General features: G+C 40.7%; 1 protein-coding gene across 1 annotated transcript in view; it reads left to right on the top strand.

Annotated features, from left to right (window-relative positions):
- The first annotated feature begins 6,198 nt into the window (after window positions 1–6,198).
- Window positions 6,199–20,655, top strand: part of LGR5 (leucine rich repeat containing G protein-coupled receptor 5) — a 136,938-nt gene continuing 122,481 nt past the window's right edge. The window contains exon 1 of the mRNA XM_030548736.1: window positions 6,199–6,649. Within this exon, the coding sequence (XP_030404596.1) occupies window positions 6,432–6,649 (218 nt within the window). The 5' untranslated portion in view covers window positions 6,199–6,431. The remainder of the gene's footprint in view (window positions 6,650–20,655) is intronic.

Genomic DNA, 20,655 nt, shown 5'->3' with positions numbered 1-20,655 from the left:
ATGGACACAATGTTACTTACCCAGGTCATAAGGGTGTTATGTAGCTAAATAAATTGATGTTTGTACAATGGTTTGAGCAGGGGCGGCTCTTTGTTTTTTGCCACCCCAAGCATGGCAGTCAGGTGGCCTTTGGCGTTGTTTCTGAGGGTGATCTGCCCGCCCCAGGGTTTGAGATCCTGGGATGAAAGATATACAGCTAGTGAGTGGAGAGAGAGAGATTTGTGTTATACATATTTGACTTTCTCGGGTATAGACAAATCTCCTAAATCAAGATAAAAATAAAAGGCAAATCCTGGTGCTGAGGCCATCTCAGAGAGCACTGGCAGGGTAGAGTTGTTCTGCAAGGATCAGAGGGAAAGAAATCTTCCTGTTAGGGTCACAGGACAGTTGCAGTATTGCTCTGCAGCCACTAGGCAGCTCAAGTATTAATGGAACTGCACAGTCCCACTGAATCCTCTCTCCAATTAAACCACGTGATAACTTGGAAGAATCATGCAGAGCTCAGCTCCATGGTGGGCAAAGGATGCAGGCCACCTGCAGTTTAGCCACACAGTTTTGTTGCATGCAGGGTGCTCAAACCATCTGGGTGGGGAGGGAAGAAGGTTTTCTCTTAAAATAATTAAACTGCACACTAGGATTGCCAGTTATGGTTGGTCGAATTCCTGGAGGTTTTATCACATGACATACTCTTTAATTAGAGATTAATCTTTAAATCCTGGAGGGTTGGCAACCCTACTGTACACCAAGCATCTGAAATTCCACCTCCTCCTTTGCTATCATATTTTTTTAGTTTGTCACTGAATTGAAAATTATTTAATATTTAAGCAGTGACTGCTGTACTCTGTTGACACTTCTGTTCTAAACCCTGTTTTGGCTGTGGCAACTGTTGTGAGATGGTGGTGGTAGAATTTTATATGGCCGAAAATTATATTCTCATCCTGGGAGCTGTTTTTAACCACAATTTTAAAAATATTTTCAATCATTCTAAGCTGTAGAAGAGAAATAATATTAGAAGTTTGGTGGTCCTCAATGTTCTTTTATACTCCTGTATTTTAGAAAGCAGCTTCTACATAAGAATGGCCATACTGGGTGAGATCAAATGTCCATCCAGCCCAGTATCCTGTGTGCGGACATTGGCCAATGCCAGGTGCCCCGAGGGAGTGAACCTAACAGGTAATGATCAAGTGATCTCTCTCCTGCCGTCCATCTCCACCCTCTGACAAACAGAGATTAGGGACACCATTCTTTACTCATCCTGGCTAATACCTATTAATGGACTTAACCTCCATGAATTTATCTAGTTCTCTTTTAAACCCTGTTATAGTCCAAGCCTTCACAACCTCTTCAGGCAAGGAGTTCCACAGGTTGACTGTGCGCTGTGTGAAGAACTTCCTTTTATTTGTTTTAAATCTGCTGCCCATTAATTTCATTTGATGGCCCCTAGTCCTTATATTATGGGAACAAGTAAATAACTTTTCCTTATTCACTTCTTCCACACCACTCATGATTTTATATATTCTGTATAAACCTGTAATTTTGCAGGCTGTTAATCCATGATATGTCTGAAATATCCAGGTTTAATAAATTACTTAAATTAACATTAAGAATTGTTATATTTTTGTGTGCACTGATAACATGTATATAATCCAGCATTTAATACTGTAAATACACAAAATTCCGTCAACATGATGCACTGTACCAATAAACCATAAATATAGGTACATCGTTTTATGTATCATTTTTAAATGAGCTGGAAGTCTTGTATACTTGCAAATCACATTAAAGCCTCCCCAATGTATTAAAATAGCTAAGAGATAGTGCTGTTTATCAGCTGCAATTATCAGCTGTGTTTATCGTCTGTGAAACAAGGGTGTATTTCTGGCTCCACTGGAGTCAATAAGAACTTTCCCATTGATATCAATGGGGCCAGGATTGTAGTGACAGTAGAATATGCTTAGACGTTAAAAACACATTTGCTCTGAAGGATCATTCCCAAAGAAACTGTAATCTCCTTTGAAGAACTGTAAGGGTACCACTTATATCCCTTTAGACCAATAACACCAACTCATGCATAGGGCCCTACCAAATTCACAGTCCATTCTGGTCAATTTCATGATCATGAGATTTTAAAAACAATAAATTTCATTATTTCAGCTACTTAAATCTGAAATTTCAGTATTGTAATTGTAGGGGTCCTGACTCAAAAAGGAGTGTGCTGGGGGGTTGCAAGGTTATTGTAGGTGAGGGTTGCGGTGTTACTACCCTTATTTCTATGCCGTTGGTGGTGGCGATGCTGCCTTTGGAGCTGGTAGCTGAAGAGCAGTGGCTGCTGGATGGGAGCTGCCTGCAGAGCTGGACCTTCAGTCAGCAGCCGCCACTCTCCAGCTGCCCAGCTCTGAAAGCAGCAGTGCGGAAGTAAGGGTGGTATGGTATGGTATGGTATTGTCACCCTTATTTCTGCACTGCTTCTGGCGAGGTGCTGCCTTCAGAGCTGGGTGCCCGGCCAACAGCCATCGCTCTCCAGCCACCCAGCTCTGAACAGGGGCAGCTCCAGGCATCAGTGCAGCAAGTGTGTGCTTGGGGCAGCAAGCCACGGGGGGAGGACTGCTGCTCGCTGAGGGCGGCAGTCAGGCAGCCTTCGGTGGCATGTCTGCGGGAGGTCCGCCAGTCCTGCCGTTTCGGCTGCAATTCGATGGCGGGTATGCCGAAGGTGCGGGACCAGCGGACCTCCCACAGGCATGCTGCCCAAGGCTGTCTGACTGCTGTGCTTGGGGCAGCAAAATACACAGAGCTGCCCTAGGCCCTGAAGGCAACACAGAAGTAACCTTGTGACTCCCCTGCAACTCTCTTTTGGGTCAGGACCCCCAATTTAATAAGTGCTAGTCTCCCCCATGAAATCTGTATAGTATAGGGTAAAAAGCACACAAAAGACCAGATTTCATGGTCTGTGATGTGTTTTTCATGGCCATGAATTTGGTAGGACCTTACTCATGCATTATTTCAAATAACAATTTTTGTGGTTTTTTCCCTCCTTATGGGGAAACAAGGGACTTTACATATAAGAAATACTAAAACAAATACTATAATGGTATGACTTAAATTCAGTCATACAGAGCACCCCGTCCCACCACATCCTGCTTTTAATGAGTTTTTTAAAAACAGTCTTCTCTTAAAAGTTTGTGTTTATATTAGGTATAATTAAATAAAGATATGTTTTATTTTTTAATATTTCAAAATCATGTATTAGTTGAACAAAAGCATTCACGCAAAATAAATAATACCTAAATTAAATATATAGTTAAACCTTTCTCTAGCCCTCCTAATTAATTAAACTATGTTTATCTGAAGGAAGTAGATATCCAGCGTAATACTGATTATATCCTCAACATGAAATGAGCAGGGTAAACAATGGACTCTACCTTTTAGAACAAATTATATAAGTCTATAATAGCCCACCAAGTTGTGTAAATATGATTTCACTATTCTTATGAAAAAATATCTACTTTTTAACTAAAGTTATTCTGGCATCTTTTGGCAAAGTATATTAAACATTCTAGTGGCATGCAATGCATGTTTCTGAAGTGGCCATTTTGACATAGATGAAAGTAAAGTATTCAGATATCTGTCAAGCCACAAGCATGAACCTGTTCAACGGTATTCAGTGAGCGATTACTCTGAAATCACATAATTCAGAAACAAAGGTATTGATCCTGCACGGGGTAAGCAGTACTCAAAGCGGTCAAATAGGGAAACTGCTCTCTACGGCAGGTGCCAGGGTGTCTCAGTGGTTGCACAGAGTAAACACTGTATCCAGCACAGTTTTTCTCCCCATCCATTCATGCCTTACATGTCCCTTGTACTTCCAGACATTGTTATCATGAGCACATGAAAGGGTGTTTGCAGAGGAGTCTCTCAGTGCTCTGGTGGACATGGATTTACACAAGAGGAAAGTAGAAGCTATTTTTATTTATTTTAAATAAAGCATTTCTCTCCAGTGTAAGGCCACCTATGCAGCTCATATTACATCAAATGATGGTGCAGAGGTGGGGAACAATAATTACAAGCTAGATATATCCATTTATATGCTATCTTCCCGGACTTCTCATTAGGCCACTATTTTGGACTATCCTCTGGATTCATCAGGCCCATAACCCTTTCATGAATGCTCTCCAATACCCAGGTAGTCTGATCTACCAGTTGGTCACAAACAGCACAATTCTACTCCCATTGTAGTGAATGCAAGTTTTGCTAGTGACTTCAGCGGGGACAGGAGTGGGACTCGGATTAGTAAACTGGCAACCAGACGCAAATATGGGGCTTGTGATGGTGCACAATGCATTATGATGCATGAGGGATGAACTTCACCATCTGTCTTACAAGGTTGCCTGTATGCCTCCCACGGCCAAAATCCATCTTTTGTTCCATCTAAAGTGCAGAAAAACGCTGGGGATTGCTACCATGGGCAAGGTTCTCCTTGTTCATGACAGGAATCCCTGACCATCAATCAAAATTTAGGATTGGCCTCATGAAACTGAAAATGTAATTTTGAATTGCTTTTGCCAACAGATACAGCCTAATGTACCATAAGAACACATTTACTACCTAAACTCATGTCTAATTGAGTTTGAGAAATAAAAGTATCACCCCTAAAGATCTATTAAGATTTACAAAAATGTAGAAACAGATTCACAGCTGGCATAAATTGGCACCACCCCACTGAAGTCAATGGAACTACACCAATTTACACCAGCTGCAAAGCCAACCCTTATTAACTTAGGTAGAGATTTCCAAAGGCACAAATGAGAGTCATGCACCCAGCTCTCATAGAAAGACAATAGAAGTTTGCCCCTAATTTCCTTTAGCTTTTGAAATATATTTTTAAATGACGATCCCTTTTTATATTGCTCTATCCCTAAATAAATAAAAATAAATACTGTATATTTGTGAGATCAGTACAAAATCACTATGCATATCATGTTAGAGCTTGTTTTTCAAAATGTGAAAGCAGCAAATGTTACAGGAATTTTCTGCTCTTGCAAAGAATGAGCTTTGGTGTTGCATTTTACCAGAGTAAAGGTGATGCTGGTTTTCCAGCTGATGCAACAAGCTTTTCTGTCCTATGACAACTGGAAAATGAACATCCTTCAAAGCCTGTAGCCACTCAAATTAATCAGATACTAAAGTGCCCAACTGCCTGTTCTACCTGTAAGTATAGTGTTACTTCAGCTGGTCTGATCAGGTCAGACATGTCACTAAACTGTCTCCCAGAATGAGAAATGTCTTTCATTTCAAGCCCAATATGTGCCACATTTCTACACAGCCCAGACACTATACCATTTTTGTTTGAAAATTACTTATCTCTGCAGTGCTAACCCATGAAGCAGAGGTATAATGGTATCAATCAATAATAATAATAATAATACATACTGGCTGCTTGCCTCCTAAGAACACAACTTGTCCCAAATTTTGTAGGATTGTCTGACTTCTGACCAGGAGGGTCCCATGTGCTGCCAGAAGCTGGAGCCATGTGGTGGCATTTAACTTGAAAACATTTCAGAGGCCAGTCAAACTGTCCTCAAATGTGCTTTTTACTACAAGGCCAACTACATGTGAAATTAAACTTCCCAAGAAGCCTCCCTTGTGTGATCTCATCTTAATACTGGATAAAATCTAAGGGTAAAAACATCAAAGGAGCCAAAACGGCTTAGTCACTTTGGGAACATGGGCTCCCAATGCTGCTCCCGTGCTCTCAGTCCGTGCCTTCCAGCTGAGGCTGGGGGAGCTCGCTACACAGGCGGCATACGGCACCCAGGAAGAACCTGGCGGCACTGCCTGGTTTGCAAGCAGCTCCCTGCCCTACTCCGTTTTCTCACCTTTGGGCTGAGCCGGCAGGGCCTTCCCCGCACCCTTTGGCGCTCCAAGCCCCAGCCCGCCTCCGCCGCCTCGCCCCGGGGCTGGCCCTGCTCTGTGCACCGCCCGCCGCGCTCCACAGGCAGCACGCGCTGCAGGTAGAGGCCAAGAACGCCCCCTTCCCGGCCTCCCCCCTCCCGCTCCTGGAACTCCCAGAGGCGCTGGCAGGACCCAGCAGCGCGGCCGCGGGCAAAGCTTGGGCGGCGTCAGTGGGCGCGCGGGGCAGGCTGCGGCTCTTTAAAACAGCCTGTAAACTGAGATGCTGCTCCAGAGCGCAGCGCGCCGGCGGCAGCTCGGGCTCCAGCAGCTCGCGCTCCAGGCCAGGCTCCGGCTGCAACAGCAACAGCAAGAGCAAGAGCAGCTTCCTCCGTCAGGGCGGGCAGCTTCTTTGCAGCATCTGCAGCTGGGGCTGCGGCAGCTTCTTTCCCAGGCTCCGGCTGAGGCGGGGCAGAGGTGTGTGTAAACAGCGCCCTACAGGACAGCGGTGCAGAGCCGCGCGGCTACCAGCGCCCGCTGGCACCATGGACACCTCCTGCCCGGCCAGCGCGCTGCTCCTGCTCTGCTTCCTCGGGCTGCCTGGGGCTAGCAGCGGGGGCTTGGCGAGCCCCGCCGGGAGGTGGCAGAGGGGGTGCCCGACCCTGTGCCAGTGTGAGCAGGACGGGATGCTCCTCAGGGCGGACTGCTCCGACCGGGGGCTCACAGCGGTGCCCACCAACCTCAGCCTCTTCACCTCCTACCTGTAAGTTGGGAGTGGGGGGTGGGGACCGGCAGCTGGTGCTAGGCCCCTGGCTGCAAGGGTAGGGAGCGAGGCACCACCCGGGAGTTGCCCGCGAGGTGGAGGCCGATCGTGCACCTGGGGAGACTGCCGAGCGCGGGCTCCGCTCCAGCTGCGCCGAAGGGAGAGCGCTGTGAAAGGCCAGATGTGCCTGCTCTCTCTGCGCTAACCCCAGATGACAACCGCCTGCATAGGAAATACTCCCTATCACTATCTTGCTCAAGGGCTGACTAGTTTCAATCCACTTCTACATCCACCACTTCAGTAAGTGCCTAATCGCCTTTTAATCAAGAAATTGGTTATAAAGCGTTTAGAGACGTCGGGCTGCCCTAGCGTTACCCAGGCCAGACGGGCTGATATATTTACAGGATTGCTGTATGATGAGCCATTTATTGGGTAATTTAAAAGTCAGGCAACAGCAAAACCTGGATTAGAGCTACACGTACGTTATCTTTACCTTTGCTTCCCTGGACAAGGCTTTGAACTGCTGCTGATTTAATCTTTAACTGATCTGTCTAGGGGTTTGAAAGTGAATAGAATAAAGAAGCGAGAGCGGGTAAAATGCAGCGCTAACATTCAAATACAGCGCTGCTGCTTTTTGTCATTCAGAACAAGTAAATCCGTCATCCAGAACATGCGGAGAAAACAGTAATTTAAACGTGTTCCTGATCAAACTAGCTCCGTGCTGAAACAGGTGGTTGGAAGTACAAGAGCTGTTCATATGTCAGATAATTGTTACTTTATGTCAGACCCTCTAGCCTGGTCTTTCTTATGACAGAGATACTCGCGTGATTTGAACATTTCAGCTGAGTCTCTGTTGAATTGCTTGCAGTTAATTCAAAGACTGTACACTTTCTGTTGTATGTGTTGAGTTGTATTGGGTTTGAGGATAGGAGTTGGTACAAGTGAAAATTCTGAAAGAAAAAACCATGTTTTTTTTCTTTTTTTTTCTTTTTTGTGTGTGTGTGTCACTGATTTGCTTGTCGTGGTTTTTGTTTTGAAACTATTAGTACAAGGCACTAATTTTACTGACACTATAAATTGTCTTTATTTCTGATTGTGTGCACTTTTGCAGAGGAGTCCAAGTTCTCTGCATCTGGATATAGTATATCTGATGCTTAATGTGTTTATCCATGCTTTTTTTTGTCTGTTGACATATTTGTTGCAACAGTTACCATTTGATGGGATTACCAATCCAAATTTCAAGTGGGGGGGGAAACCCATTCTGAATTCATTTTCCCCTTCACCTATGGTCATGAAACTTGGTAACATAAAAAAGGTAGAGCTGCTGTGTGAATAATAAACTCTAAGTTCTAAACATATATTGAGAAGGAGCTAAATTGAATGAAAATAGCTTTGATAAAAGAAACAAAATTGTTTATTTGAAAAGAAGAATATGCATATTAAATGTATGCTATTCGGAGCTATGGCTATAATTTAAATTTGGTGATATATTCTCAAGTAATGGTAAAACAGATTTTGTTCATTTATTGTGTTTCCTAAATGTAACTTGACAGGAATCCACAAGTTTTTAAAATTGCTCTGACATTGAAATAATTAGAAAATGTAAATATTACTATTTTCTACCAGCTGAGGCTTGCTAGCCTATTAGAGTGTTGCTCACTACGTCATTTAAGTTGCCTTGTGTTAAGATTCTTATTTATTAAGATCATTACTTATTATGATTATTTTAGTTTATTATACTACTTAAAATATGGCAATTCACTCTGAAAAAGTCAAAACTTACTCTAAGAAACAAGGATAGTTGTTAATGAATGATAGTTTATAATAAAACAGAACTTTTCACATACACAATAAAATATTGAATAAGGGTATAGTCTTGAAGCCAAATGGGAATTTTGCCATTGACTTCAAAAGGAGCAGGCTGGGGCTCGAAGTATAAGAGAGAAACAGCTTTTGATGCTTACTGTGTGCTTTGAAGAGTCATAATTGGAGTAACTATTCTGAATGTTGTAAAGACAGAAATAAAATACTTAACTTGATGGGATAAACGCTAAAACTGGAAAGTGTCCCATTTCTTGAGGGCCTGTTTCTTAACTAATGTGTGAAAAAGGAAGGTATAGCTGAGCATGATGCTGGTACTGTGGACTGCTGCTGTTTAAAAGAAACATCCTTCTACTGATCTGTTTCTTGAAGAATGGTGCTACCCTTTATGCAGTTCTGGCCCTCTAAAATTCCTCATGTCTTGCAGAAAGGGTCTCTTAAGATTTTTTTCATGAATCCACTGTTATTTAATGGAATACATCCTGAAGAGTAGAAAATCCACTGCAGAAAAGGAGGAATTTTAAAGGACCAAGACAATCTATATGCATTATTCCAGTTGTCCTGTAGAAAGTCATTAATGAGAATGTGATACTATTTCTTATCATTTGTTCAGGACTATCATTATTTGATTGATAAAACATTGTCTAATTATGCAGTGGAGTACCTCCAGCCCTGTGTAAACAGAGAACTGTCATGTCTCATTTTCTTTAGGTGGATAAGCAATGACAAATTTTAAAACGTGTGTTTGCTACGAAAGTGTTTTTCATTTGGTAGTTGCCAGCCAGATTTTACGTTTCATAGTTCTTTTGCTGAAAAACAGAGATATTTATCCTCACTAATTACAATCATTCTTCTCCCAAAACAGGCTGAGTGCTTGAGTCCAAACCCTTACACTAACTCCCCCTCCTATGAAACCTGTGTTATTATTAGACCTTTTCCTGTACCTATTTGACCTGATAATAGACATAATAAGGAGTACTATCTATTGTAAGTTCTTATTTTGTCATATTTCCACCCTCTCATATCTTATCTGAATAGTTTGCCTGATGGAGAAAAAGAGAGAAGAGATAGTGGCTTCCTGATGAGAATCAGAAATTGGAAAATGGAAATTAAAAATGGACAGAAAAAGGTTGTTCAGGTATCCTGAGCTTTGTATTTTGAGATAAAGGAGATGAGTTAGTTTATCATGATCTATTATAGTGACTGAAGTCAGAGCACACTGTGCTATGGCCATATAGCTAATGAAGTCTACGGAAGGACCCAGCTAGAAAATTCAGCATTTCCCACTTACATAGCAATTCTCCCTTCTCTTATAAAAATAATTTTTTGTTGTTGTTCAAAGTTGTATATTTGCTATCACATGCTATGTGATTTTTTTTAAGTTCAGTTTCTATTTTTCTTACTTAAGCCCACATAATCTGCTAAATGCATGTACACAATTCCTGTTGACATTAATGTGAATTCCATTTGTTGATAGAGGGCAGCATAGGGATTTCAGTTGCAAGTTAAGAATACAGTATGTCACTTTCTTATCAGTGTACTACAGTGAACACTTAAGAGCCAGGATCTGTAAGTCCCTCACAAGTGGAACTCCCATTAAGCCTCATTCCAATACTGGGAGCTAGTGAAGTATTATCCTGAATTTTTATGATGGAAAAGGAAAACCGAGGCAGAAAGTGGTTTGCCCAACATCACGGTGAAAGTTTGTGAAAGAGCTAGGAACTGAAGCCAGAACTCCTGATTCTCAGTTCTATGTTTCAATCATGCAACCACCCATCATCTCCAAAATAACTGATATTCTAAAAAATAAAATCTGGCCAACTTCAAAATTTAAGAATTGTTTTATTAATATGCTGACTGAAGAGCTGCTTTTTAAACTTATGTGATGCGATTTTAGATTACCAAGAACAGGCAACTTCTTATAATTTATCTCCACTGTGGAGACGGATTAAATTATTAGAAATAGCAATTCTACCCAACCAGCACAAATCCTGCATTTCTTGCACACCTAAACTCTCAGTTAATTCGGTGGAGAGATGTGAGTGCAAGAGAAATGCAGGCATAGGCCTTTTACTGTTTTCATAATTTTGTATTTTAGATATAGATAGTAGTATGATCTGGTTGTTTTGTTCCTTTATGATTTGCTTTATAAATTCATTTATGTGAAGTTTTATTTGCATAAATAAAGATTGAACTGTGAGTAAATTATAAATTTATTTAGGCATATGTCAATTAGAAGTTTGATTTGCATAGTGTTTCAAAGAAGTGCCATCTGATGTTAAGGCAAACTAATTTTGAAATTAAGAAGATAAAATTTATTTGTGCTGGTAAAATATATGAAAAGATTTTGTGATCTGTTTTTCAATGGTTACAACATAGTCTCATTGAAACAAATTCTCATCTTCTTTCATTTTCCACAACAATATATTCAATATGTGCTATTAAGTACATGGAAAATTTTCAAGGACTGAATTAGAATATTTGAAAGTTAAAGATTTCACTATTTTAAAAAGTAGTAGAATTCTGTTCCCAGAAACAAAGTGAACTGCTGAGACATTTACAAGAAAAGAGCTACGGTAATATTTACTGCAAGAATACCTAAAACCCCCTCCGCCCACTACAATCTTTGAATAAGCTTACACATTTTTCTGTTTATCTTTTCCCCACCCTATGATACAAACTCAGTCCTGTGTGCCTCATGGTCTGAGATATCCTGGAAGTGATTTCAGTTTATCAAGGAGATCAAATAGCAGAGTAGTGTCTCAGGCAAGAGCAAGCCTTTATAAGTCTTCTTGCAACCTCTAGATCAATTGACAATGTGCAGGTGTGGCATGGCTAGTAAAATATCTGCCTTATCTTTAGAAAATACTTGTTTACAGATTTCAAACATTCTAAACAATTCTTGCTGTCCTCTAGCTGAAATAAAATAAATGGCTACTATATGATTTAAATTAATAATTGGAAAGTTGGCGCAGAAAGGTGGCTAATATAATTTCACTGTTTCAATAGACTGAGGACCAGATTCTGGAGTTACTCTGGATTTACAGCACTGAAATCAGGATTAGAATCTAGCCCTAAAAACCTACTCTGAAAAGAAAATTATTCAAATTCTTTTCCCCGATGTAAATTTTGCTCATGACATTTATATGTATATATATAAATTAGAAGTGTGTACAAACTGAAATTTTTCATGGTATATTTTAAATGACAAATGTTTTATATGTCCTAATAGGAATATTTTTAGTTTTTAAAAACAAATCGGTAGATCATAATTGCATTCTTCATGTTTACAGAAGAATGAGTATGAAAATCAACAAAATACAAATTAAAGCTTCTTTTAAAAAGTGACTGTCACTCTTACTGGCTGGGAACACAGTATTAAAGAATGAGTCTTTACACTGCTTCCTAAAGAGCCTTGTGCTATTCAGAGGGAAAAAAAGGCACTCACACACACAACCTCCCTTCTTTGTAGCGTAAGGAAATTATACATAAGTTGACAGGAAAAAGGAAACTCTCTTTAAGCTGCTAGAATATAAGGAGCTGGCAGGGTGAAGGCACCTTCAGTTTAGTTTGGTATCTGAAGTGCAGAGGACAATTGGCCTGGCAGAGGGAGCCCAATTCCAGCTGAGAACGCGTGCACTGGGCTGACCTTCCTAGTCAGCATGCCAACTAAGATTAGACTTTCTTCAAGTGTTCCCTTGTTAACCCAGTCTTTTCTCCAATGTCATTTGTCTTTCAAATGCTTAAAACCACTACCCAATTTTGCAGCCAAAATGCTTTCTTTTTTACTTGTCCATTCACCAAAAAGAATTCTTCATTCACATGCACTGCTTTCTGAATTCTTTACAGATTATTTACATACAATTTAAGGTTGGCTGTTCCTTTCAGTGGGTCAGATTCTTCTCAGTTACATTTTTGCAAATATGGAATTGCTCCTTTGGCTCTGACTAATGTAACTGAGACCAGAATTTGGTGCAATGTTTTTGGCCTATCAAATTCACTAATCATAGTCTTCAGCTATAGAAGAAATATACTGGCTCCTTCAGAACGAAGGGACATCTTCAAAACATTCTTATCCTCTCTTAGAGGATTAACATGTCACTGGACAAAGCCTTACATTAAATGTTCTGTCCAGTTTATATACAAGGCAGGAGTAACCTCTGTGCAATTCCACTATGCAGGCAGTAGGAGGATAAGGCCCATAGGGTTTAGAATAGAAATGAAGGGGCCTAACATTATTTATGAATCGGGATGATAACCACAGACAAAAGACACCTATCCTAGTCTCTGTTTTTCCTTGACAATTATTTTTTAACTCAACCAAAGAAAGACAAACCAGCAACAACTTCCACATGTGTGACAGTAGCTAATTAGCTCTCCCAGCAAATAAAAAAAATAAGGAAAAATACACCACGTTCCCTAAATACCACCCTCAAGCAACACCTCCCTTCCCGAAAGCCCAATAAAAAGAATGGCAACAAACCTGGATGATTTTGGACCAGAGAGCAGGGAGCGAGTTCCAAAGCAATGGGGCTCTCGTAGAGAATGCCCTGTCACAACCCCCTTTCCTTTTATATTGAGAAAGCTTCAGCTTGAGCACATCCACTGATTGTAGCAGTGACCGTCTGGCACAGAGAGAGGGGCAGTCTCTCAAGCAGTCAGGTCCCAGGCCAGCTAGAGCTTTGTAAGTCAAAACTAACACCTGGAACTCCACCCAGAGATGAACAGGTAACCAACACAGATCACAGAGTACTGGTATAATATACACGCAGTTAGATACCCATTTAAGAAGTGACTTGCCACCTTCTGCATCAGCTTCCAAATGAATTTAAGAAGAAGCGCCTGACATAGTATGTTGTGGTAATCTAATTGTGAGATGACAAAGGCAAATATCACAGCACTGTGTTCCATATTGGAAAGAAAAAATTTCAATCTCCTAGCTACACACCACTTGAAAATAAAAAGGTCATACTGAAAGCTAGTAGTCTCACCACTCTTAAATTGCAACTCAGAGTAACAAATGGTGGGCCAACACTCTGTGTCAGTGGGTGAGTTTAGTTGCCGCCAAATCTTCCTATTGACTTCCCCCACCCTCCTTCACTCTCTCTCTCTCTCTCGCCCTTCTCCCATGTTTGCCTGGGAGGACCATTCTTAGTTCTGCTGTAAGCTGGTAACCAAGAGATCCTTTCTTAGCCTGATGACCCCTCTGAAATCCCACCTGGCTGATTGTCAGAGAGGAACACTGGCACTGTACTGGAGGGGAAAGCAATAAGGGGACACTGAGCATCTGTAGCACCTGAATGTCATCTCTAGGGACTGGTTTCCACTTACATCCATTATAAAGCCATCTCAGAAGGGAACCTTTTTCATCAGGATTTGTGTAACTTCTGCAAGCAAGTGGGCAATGAAATGGTTCCGCATTATGGAGGAATCAGGGTCTCAACTTTGGCCCCTACTATTTAATCCCTTAACAAGTATTGGAGTAGTCTGAGACACCACCTGTCTCTGCTCCCTTTGTGTTATTCAGGCACTGCAAAGGAGTTCAAAACCATCTGCAAGTAGCCAATGGATTTAGAATCAGCATAGCTAGCTCTTACACCTCCCTCTCTTCAGCTCCTGGTCCAGGGAGCATTTCGAGAGTGGGAGGGGCATGGAGATAGGCCAGAAGTATCACCCGGCAGGACCTGAGTGGCAGCACCTCACAACCCGCTGATTGGCCAATATCAGTCCTTAAACCAGGAAGCCATGAAGGGATACTGTCTGAGCAATAACCTTCCTCTGCTTCAGATCCTACTTGTGAGAGATTCTAGACTCTGGCTTCTGATCCTGGTTTATCCTTGACTTTGCTATTCAATTGCTGTCTGTAACCTGATGCACAGCCCTCATTTCCTGATAACCTGATTGACACCCGACTCTCAGTTCATTCTCTGGCCTGTCTTAGACTTGGCCTGACTCTGAACTCCTGCTCTGACCACTAGGTCTGACCACCCTCGTCCTGCTTGTGATGTCAGACCCCTAATGCATTGTGGCGGCACCTATTGCACTGGCCCTGAATCAGTTGCAGCAGAAGGAGGATTTGGGAGCAGACTAATGGAGGGGTACAGATCCAGTGGCTGAGGGCACTGAGGGATGTGGCCTCCATGAAATTCAGTGGAGTTACACCAGGTCAGACTTTGTTCCTTTGTTCTATGCTTATACTAAAGGAACAAACTTTGTGTTTTAGCAATACCAATTTTGCACAACAAAGACAAAAAAAGCTCACAACAATTAGTACAGTCTATGTACAGCCCTGGAATATTGAATGACAGAAAAGCTTTAAAACACAATATAAAAAGTGAAGTTAGTAATGTCTGCTGCTTTATAGAGTAAAATGTGCCATTAAAGAGGGAGCAAGCTACTTATCTGTTATTCCTGTGCAGAATATATGTTTTTCTGAGGCAACCCAAAAGTCAGATTCGTTCTTGAGAAGATCTTAAACATACAGCCAAGTATCAGTCTTCTCTCCTCAAGCTATTTGTGTCAGGATGCAGGCTTCTGCCATAAAACTGTTGTGCTGTATCAACACAAATGTTTGTGGCTATCTATGCAGATTATCAGTTAAGTGGAGGCAGATGGGACTTTGTTTTGTATTTGATGGTGACTTTTTCTTGATGGTGTTAACGAAAAATTCAGCAGGCTTTTATGGATGACACTGAAATGCCATTGTGATAAGTGCACTATACATAGCATCATAAACTGTCCAATAGAATTATCAGAGTCACATTTCTTCTCACATTAGCGGCTCAGTTGTCTTGCCTTCCATGGCAGTCTATAGACAATCTGTGTCAAATCATGTAAACTTGGAGTTAGATGTAATCTGTTTTCTCCGTTTATTGTTGATCTTTTAATATCTCATCTTACAGTCATGTTGTTCTATGTTCCTGCATGTCTGGCCATAGGGTAATGCTACAAAAGCATCAGATTTCAGAAGGATTTTGTAATATTGAGATTCACTGGATGGTATTATGCACAATGTCATATCCCTATATGAAAAGCATAACAGATAGTGAAACACTTCATGCTCTCGACATACTGTTAGTTTAATCTGTTCTGATAAAAGTATGGTAACTGATTAAGAGCCAGTTTAGCTTCCAGTTAAATGAAGAACAAAACTCCATTGACTTTATTCATGGAGGGTCAGACTCCTGATACATCACAATTAGTTTCATTGCAGAGCTTGTTGTTGGGCCATTGTGTGCCTATTCTTGGGAAAATGATTCATTCTTTATCCAGACAACACCATCTGCTGAGTATACAAACAGATTTGGTGAATGAGTAATTGCTTAAGTACATGATGACAGTAATTATAATGAATATTATTTAACAGTTTTGATTATCTCAGAATACACAGCTCCTGCATTAAAAGTGCTCAGAGTTTTTAAAAGGGCATTAAGGCATGTGTACAAAACATAAGTTAATATAGATTAAACCAATTAAAGTAAACAGTCTTTGTATTGTTATGTGACTAATATTTTGATAAACGAGGTATCTGTTATATGTGGAAAACACAAGAGAATAATAATGAGGGCTCATAAAGGAAAAACCTCTTTCCCAGCAATATGGATCTGATAGTACTGAATTATGTTGTCAAAAACTGTAAGGACCAGGGATGCGCCAAGCTGCAGTGACATAATATTTTAGTTTGAAAGCGAAAAATAACAATTTAATTCAGGATAGACATGCACTGACAATGCACTGATTTTTGAGATAACCATCTGTGAGGTCTTAAATGAAACTGCTTTATATTCTGAAATTGGTATGAGATTGTGAAATTGCCAAAGAACACTTTGGAGGAAAGGAAATTGGCATGAAAAAAACATATGTGCAAGTAAGTTAACAGATACGCAATCAAAAACAACAATTCCCTAAGGAACATGGGGGCCAGATTCTGTGCAGTGCCTAACATGCAAGCTAGGGCATCAGGAGGGCAAAGGTGGCTTTTAGCCATTTGAAACTCCCAGATTCTGGGCTGCTTCACAAGCCAGCACAGCTCCTGAGTAAGTCAGAGCAGCCAATGGACCTCCCCATGGTTGCCTATGGCCTGTTCCACTGCTCAGAACCATCAAGCAGAGCACACTCTAGCCATTCAGGAGGGAGGGAACATCATCCCAACCTCTTTATAACCCCTTTATACCACAGGAATGGCACACAAGAGCCAGAATTTGGGCCAAAGTATCAACTGTGCCCTCATGTAGGCTTAGCAGCCCTGGGGAGGAGAGGGTACACTGTTCAAAGGGCAGTGGAGAACCACTTGTTCCTTGGAGGCTTTTGCAAGACATAATGCCATCAGAAACTCGGAGGAAAGCTTGTTAAGCTGGGGTCTCCATACACTGTTATTTTGAGGTTTCTGTCACACCCATCCCCATAAAAGTACTGTACCTGTTAACCAGGTGCACCCAGTACTCCTCCTACTACAGACCTGGCAGTGTACATTTATCTTTTGAACAGAACCATCCAGTTAATATGTTTATCCCACAATCCTAAAATGTGTCTGAAGCCTTTTCAACTGATGAAAGTCCCAAATGTTTTCTGCCCAGCTGCCAAAACTCCAGCTTCCCCTGTTAATTTTCCTGATGCAGTTTTATATTGTCAGTCCAAAAATACATACCAATGGATTGTAATGCATGAACCTCTACTTCCTGAGCAAAAGGACCTAGCTCTTTCACCCAAGGCTGTAGCACGCTCATCAACCTCTATGTGGCCTAGCTACCACCAGATGGAGAAAGAGTGTCACACCGTGCTGGCCTGAGTAGTACAAAAATTCAGGGGCAGAGTAAAATGAATTTAATATGACAATATTTATTTTCATATTCAGTAAAAACCTCAGTTGTTGAATATACCTGAAGCTACTGCAGAGATTTTCTAGTCTGCTGCAGCACCAAAGCAGCCTTGACCATAGATAGCATGATATATCTGATAAACACAATGTAACATGGCAGGGCTTCTCCCCAGCCTGCAGAAGCCCCTCTGTCATGCCCACAAATTCCTTTAGGCACTTTTATTTCTCAGCAGAGGTCAAACAAATAAACAACAGTTCTTCAGCTCACCCTGAACAATAATCCCCAGGGGATTTTACACCTTCACTTCTCAGACTGTCACTGACTCCCCTTTGAGAGGACTCTGGGTCTCTCCTTTTCTAGGCCCAGGTACCCTCTTTTAAAGCTCATTAGGGACAGCTGATGTGGCACAAGTACACTGGCCCTGCTCCTTCCTAAAGGGCAGTTTCAAAGTAGGATTTAAACAACCATCAGCTTGCACTAGATGAAGCCTCCAGATGCATGGTGAGATCTCCTCCACATGACAGCCTAAGACATAAAAGACTCTTGAAATCTCAACAGCTGAGGTCTTTCAATATAAGAACACACAAAAGCTAATTATTTCAACTGCAGTGATGGTCATATATATTTATATTGTAGTTATAATTATTAAAATTATGAAATAGAAAAGAGCAAAAGTCCTGAAGGATATTTTTTTTTTTTAGTGTCTGAATTTTTCAATATGACTTTATAAAGTTAAATTTTTTAAGTAAGTTTATGGATATATTTCTTTCTTCAGAAGCTCTTCAAGTCAGGTTTTTAAATCTATTTAGATGTCTGCATTCAAAAGGATTTAGATGTCTAGGTGCTTTTGAAAATCCCACTAGGCAGTGCTCAGTAGGGACCTATCTGCATCTTTGGGCACCTAAATACCTTTACAAATTTGGCCCATCAGTGGAAAAGTTATGTTGGGAAACTGAAAAGTTTTCTGTGCATGGCAAGTTATCATTCCAGACTTAGAAAGGAGTTTTCAAGTTTAAGTAAACCTTTACAGGCACTGACAAGACAAGGTGCTAAATTTACTTGGCTATGTGTCTTTCGGAAGACTTTAAAGACCTCAAATCTGAATTAGAAGACTCTTCCACTATCTCATATTATGCTCTAATGCCCTATTCCAAAATCATTATGTAGTCTGGTTAGCTTCGGTACCATTTTAAGAGATGAGATGAAGAATGGAGATCAGAAGATCATTTCCTATGCAAGTCACAATCTGTGAGATACAGAAAATGTAATTGCAAGATGGGGAAAAGATTCTGAAGTTGCTTGACCCTTGAACAATTTTCTTTTATTTATTTATTTTTTTAAGCAAACCATATAAAATTGTGATTGACAGTCACTTTTGAAATCAGAAAACCTAAATAACTGCAAAGGTTGAAAGACAGGGGTTAAGACTGCAAGTATGCAGTCCCCAGATGGTGCAAAGACCTGGTAATATCCGGTGATACCAGCTGACTGACTACATTTCTTAACATCTACTTCAAAACACTGACTTGGGGCTGGTCTACACTAGGGGGGAAATCGATCTAAGATACGCAACTTCAGCTACGCTATTCGCGTAGCTGAAGTTGAAGTATCTTAGATCGAGTTACCTACCGTCCTCAAGGCGTGGGATTGACGTCCGTGACTCCCCCTGTCGACTCCGCTACCGCTGTTCACGTTGGTGGAATTCCGGAGTCGACAGGAGCTCGTTCGGGGATCGATATATCGCGTTTAGATGAGACGCGATATATCGATCCCCGAGAAATCGATTGCTGCCCGCCAATATGGCCGGTAGTGAAGACGTAGCCTGGTTCTACACTAGTGTTCCTAATTCAACACTATTCCAAAAACTCTTAGAACTTGGTAAATTCAAAGAAGACTGCAGTGGAGATTGGGCTGTCCAGTCTATTGCAATTCACTATCTGAGCTCTGGTCAACTGTGGTCAATCTTTTAAAAGGTCTGGAGGGATACAGAAAAGTAGTGATTTTTGGAGAAATCAGAATTAAGTTGTCAAGCGCAGTCTGCTGTGCCTGGGAACATAGGGAACACTGGATCAGACCAATGGTTCATTTAATCCAATATACCATTCCAATATTTGCCAGTACCAAATGCTTCAGGGGAAGTGTATTCCTAAACCCAGATATTTAATTGTAGGCTTATGCACTAAAGCAGAAATTTGTATCATGCTATATTTTAATGCAACTGTGGAAATTATTACTCATGTATGTCCAACCTTTTTTTAAATCCTGCTAAGGTACTGACCTCAAATAATATCTTGTGACGTTGAATTCCACAGCTTAATTATATAGAGTAAATTATCAGTTTTTAAATTGTTGATTTTAATTTCAAGGGGTGTCCCCTTGTTCCAGTAATATGAGAAGGGAGTAAACATGCCCAACTGAGATTCTCTGTATCATTGTTTTACAGACCTCTGGCATACCTCCTTCTATTCAGTCCTGATCTTTTTAGTCTCTTCTTACATGGTAGCCTTTCTATTCCATTTTTGTAGCCCTTTTATGGGCCCTTTTTATTTTTGGTGTATCTTTTTAGAGATGAGTTGCCCAGAGAAGCTAAGAATTCCAGAATCTATGAGACAAACTATCAGGTTAACACACAATAGCCATTTGGAATTAATAATGTTAAAGCAGCCATGTAACTGGAAACTAATTTTGTTTCAGGAAATTCACACGGCCAAATTCTGTGCTCCTTTACAGAGACATGAAGTCAGAGCAATAGATTTACTACCAGGGTAACTGATAGCAGCATTTAATGGATACAGGTAGTCCTGAAAATGGTTGTACTCCTGTTGCTACTCTTAAATTACCAGACCTTCTAAGCATCATCAGATCTAAAGAGCTTGGCAGTTATAAGCAAGCCTCCCAAAAGTCTCAGTGAATGGTTGTAAATTTTATTGAACTAATTGCCTATAATATATATGAGATGGGTTTCATGTATACAGTGAAAATGAGAAATATCTTACCTGCTTTATTTCCAATAATAATTTTATTGTAATAAGATAATTGTTCAAGAAACTATATAGATTTTAAATATGCTCACCTGTTTTAGGTCAAATGTTCATCTTTAACAATTTTGTTGAAAAGAATAATATATTTTGGAACTATACATGCATACTTTACATTAAGATGATGGTCACATTAGTCTTCTGTAAATAAGTGCATGGGTAAGATGTTGATTGCTCTTTGAGAAGGAAGAGAGACAGATATCAAACCCCTTGGAGTGTAGTTTCATATGGAAATTAATTCTGCAAAAGAAGTTTGATAAGTTTAACAGTAAGTTTCTTTGTTGATTGTCTCCTCACTGCGTTTGTCTTGCTAGGAATGGAGATGCAA

This window comes from Gopherus evgoodei, chromosome 1 (genome assembly GCF_007399415.2).
Source record: "Gopherus evgoodei ecotype Sinaloan lineage chromosome 1, rGopEvg1_v1.p, whole genome shotgun sequence".
In the NCBI taxonomy this organism is placed as follows: domain Eukaryota; kingdom Metazoa; phylum Chordata; order Testudines; family Testudinidae; genus Gopherus; species Gopherus evgoodei.
Note: the sequence above shows the minus strand (reverse complement) of the source record. Positions and strands in the feature narration are given on the sequence as shown.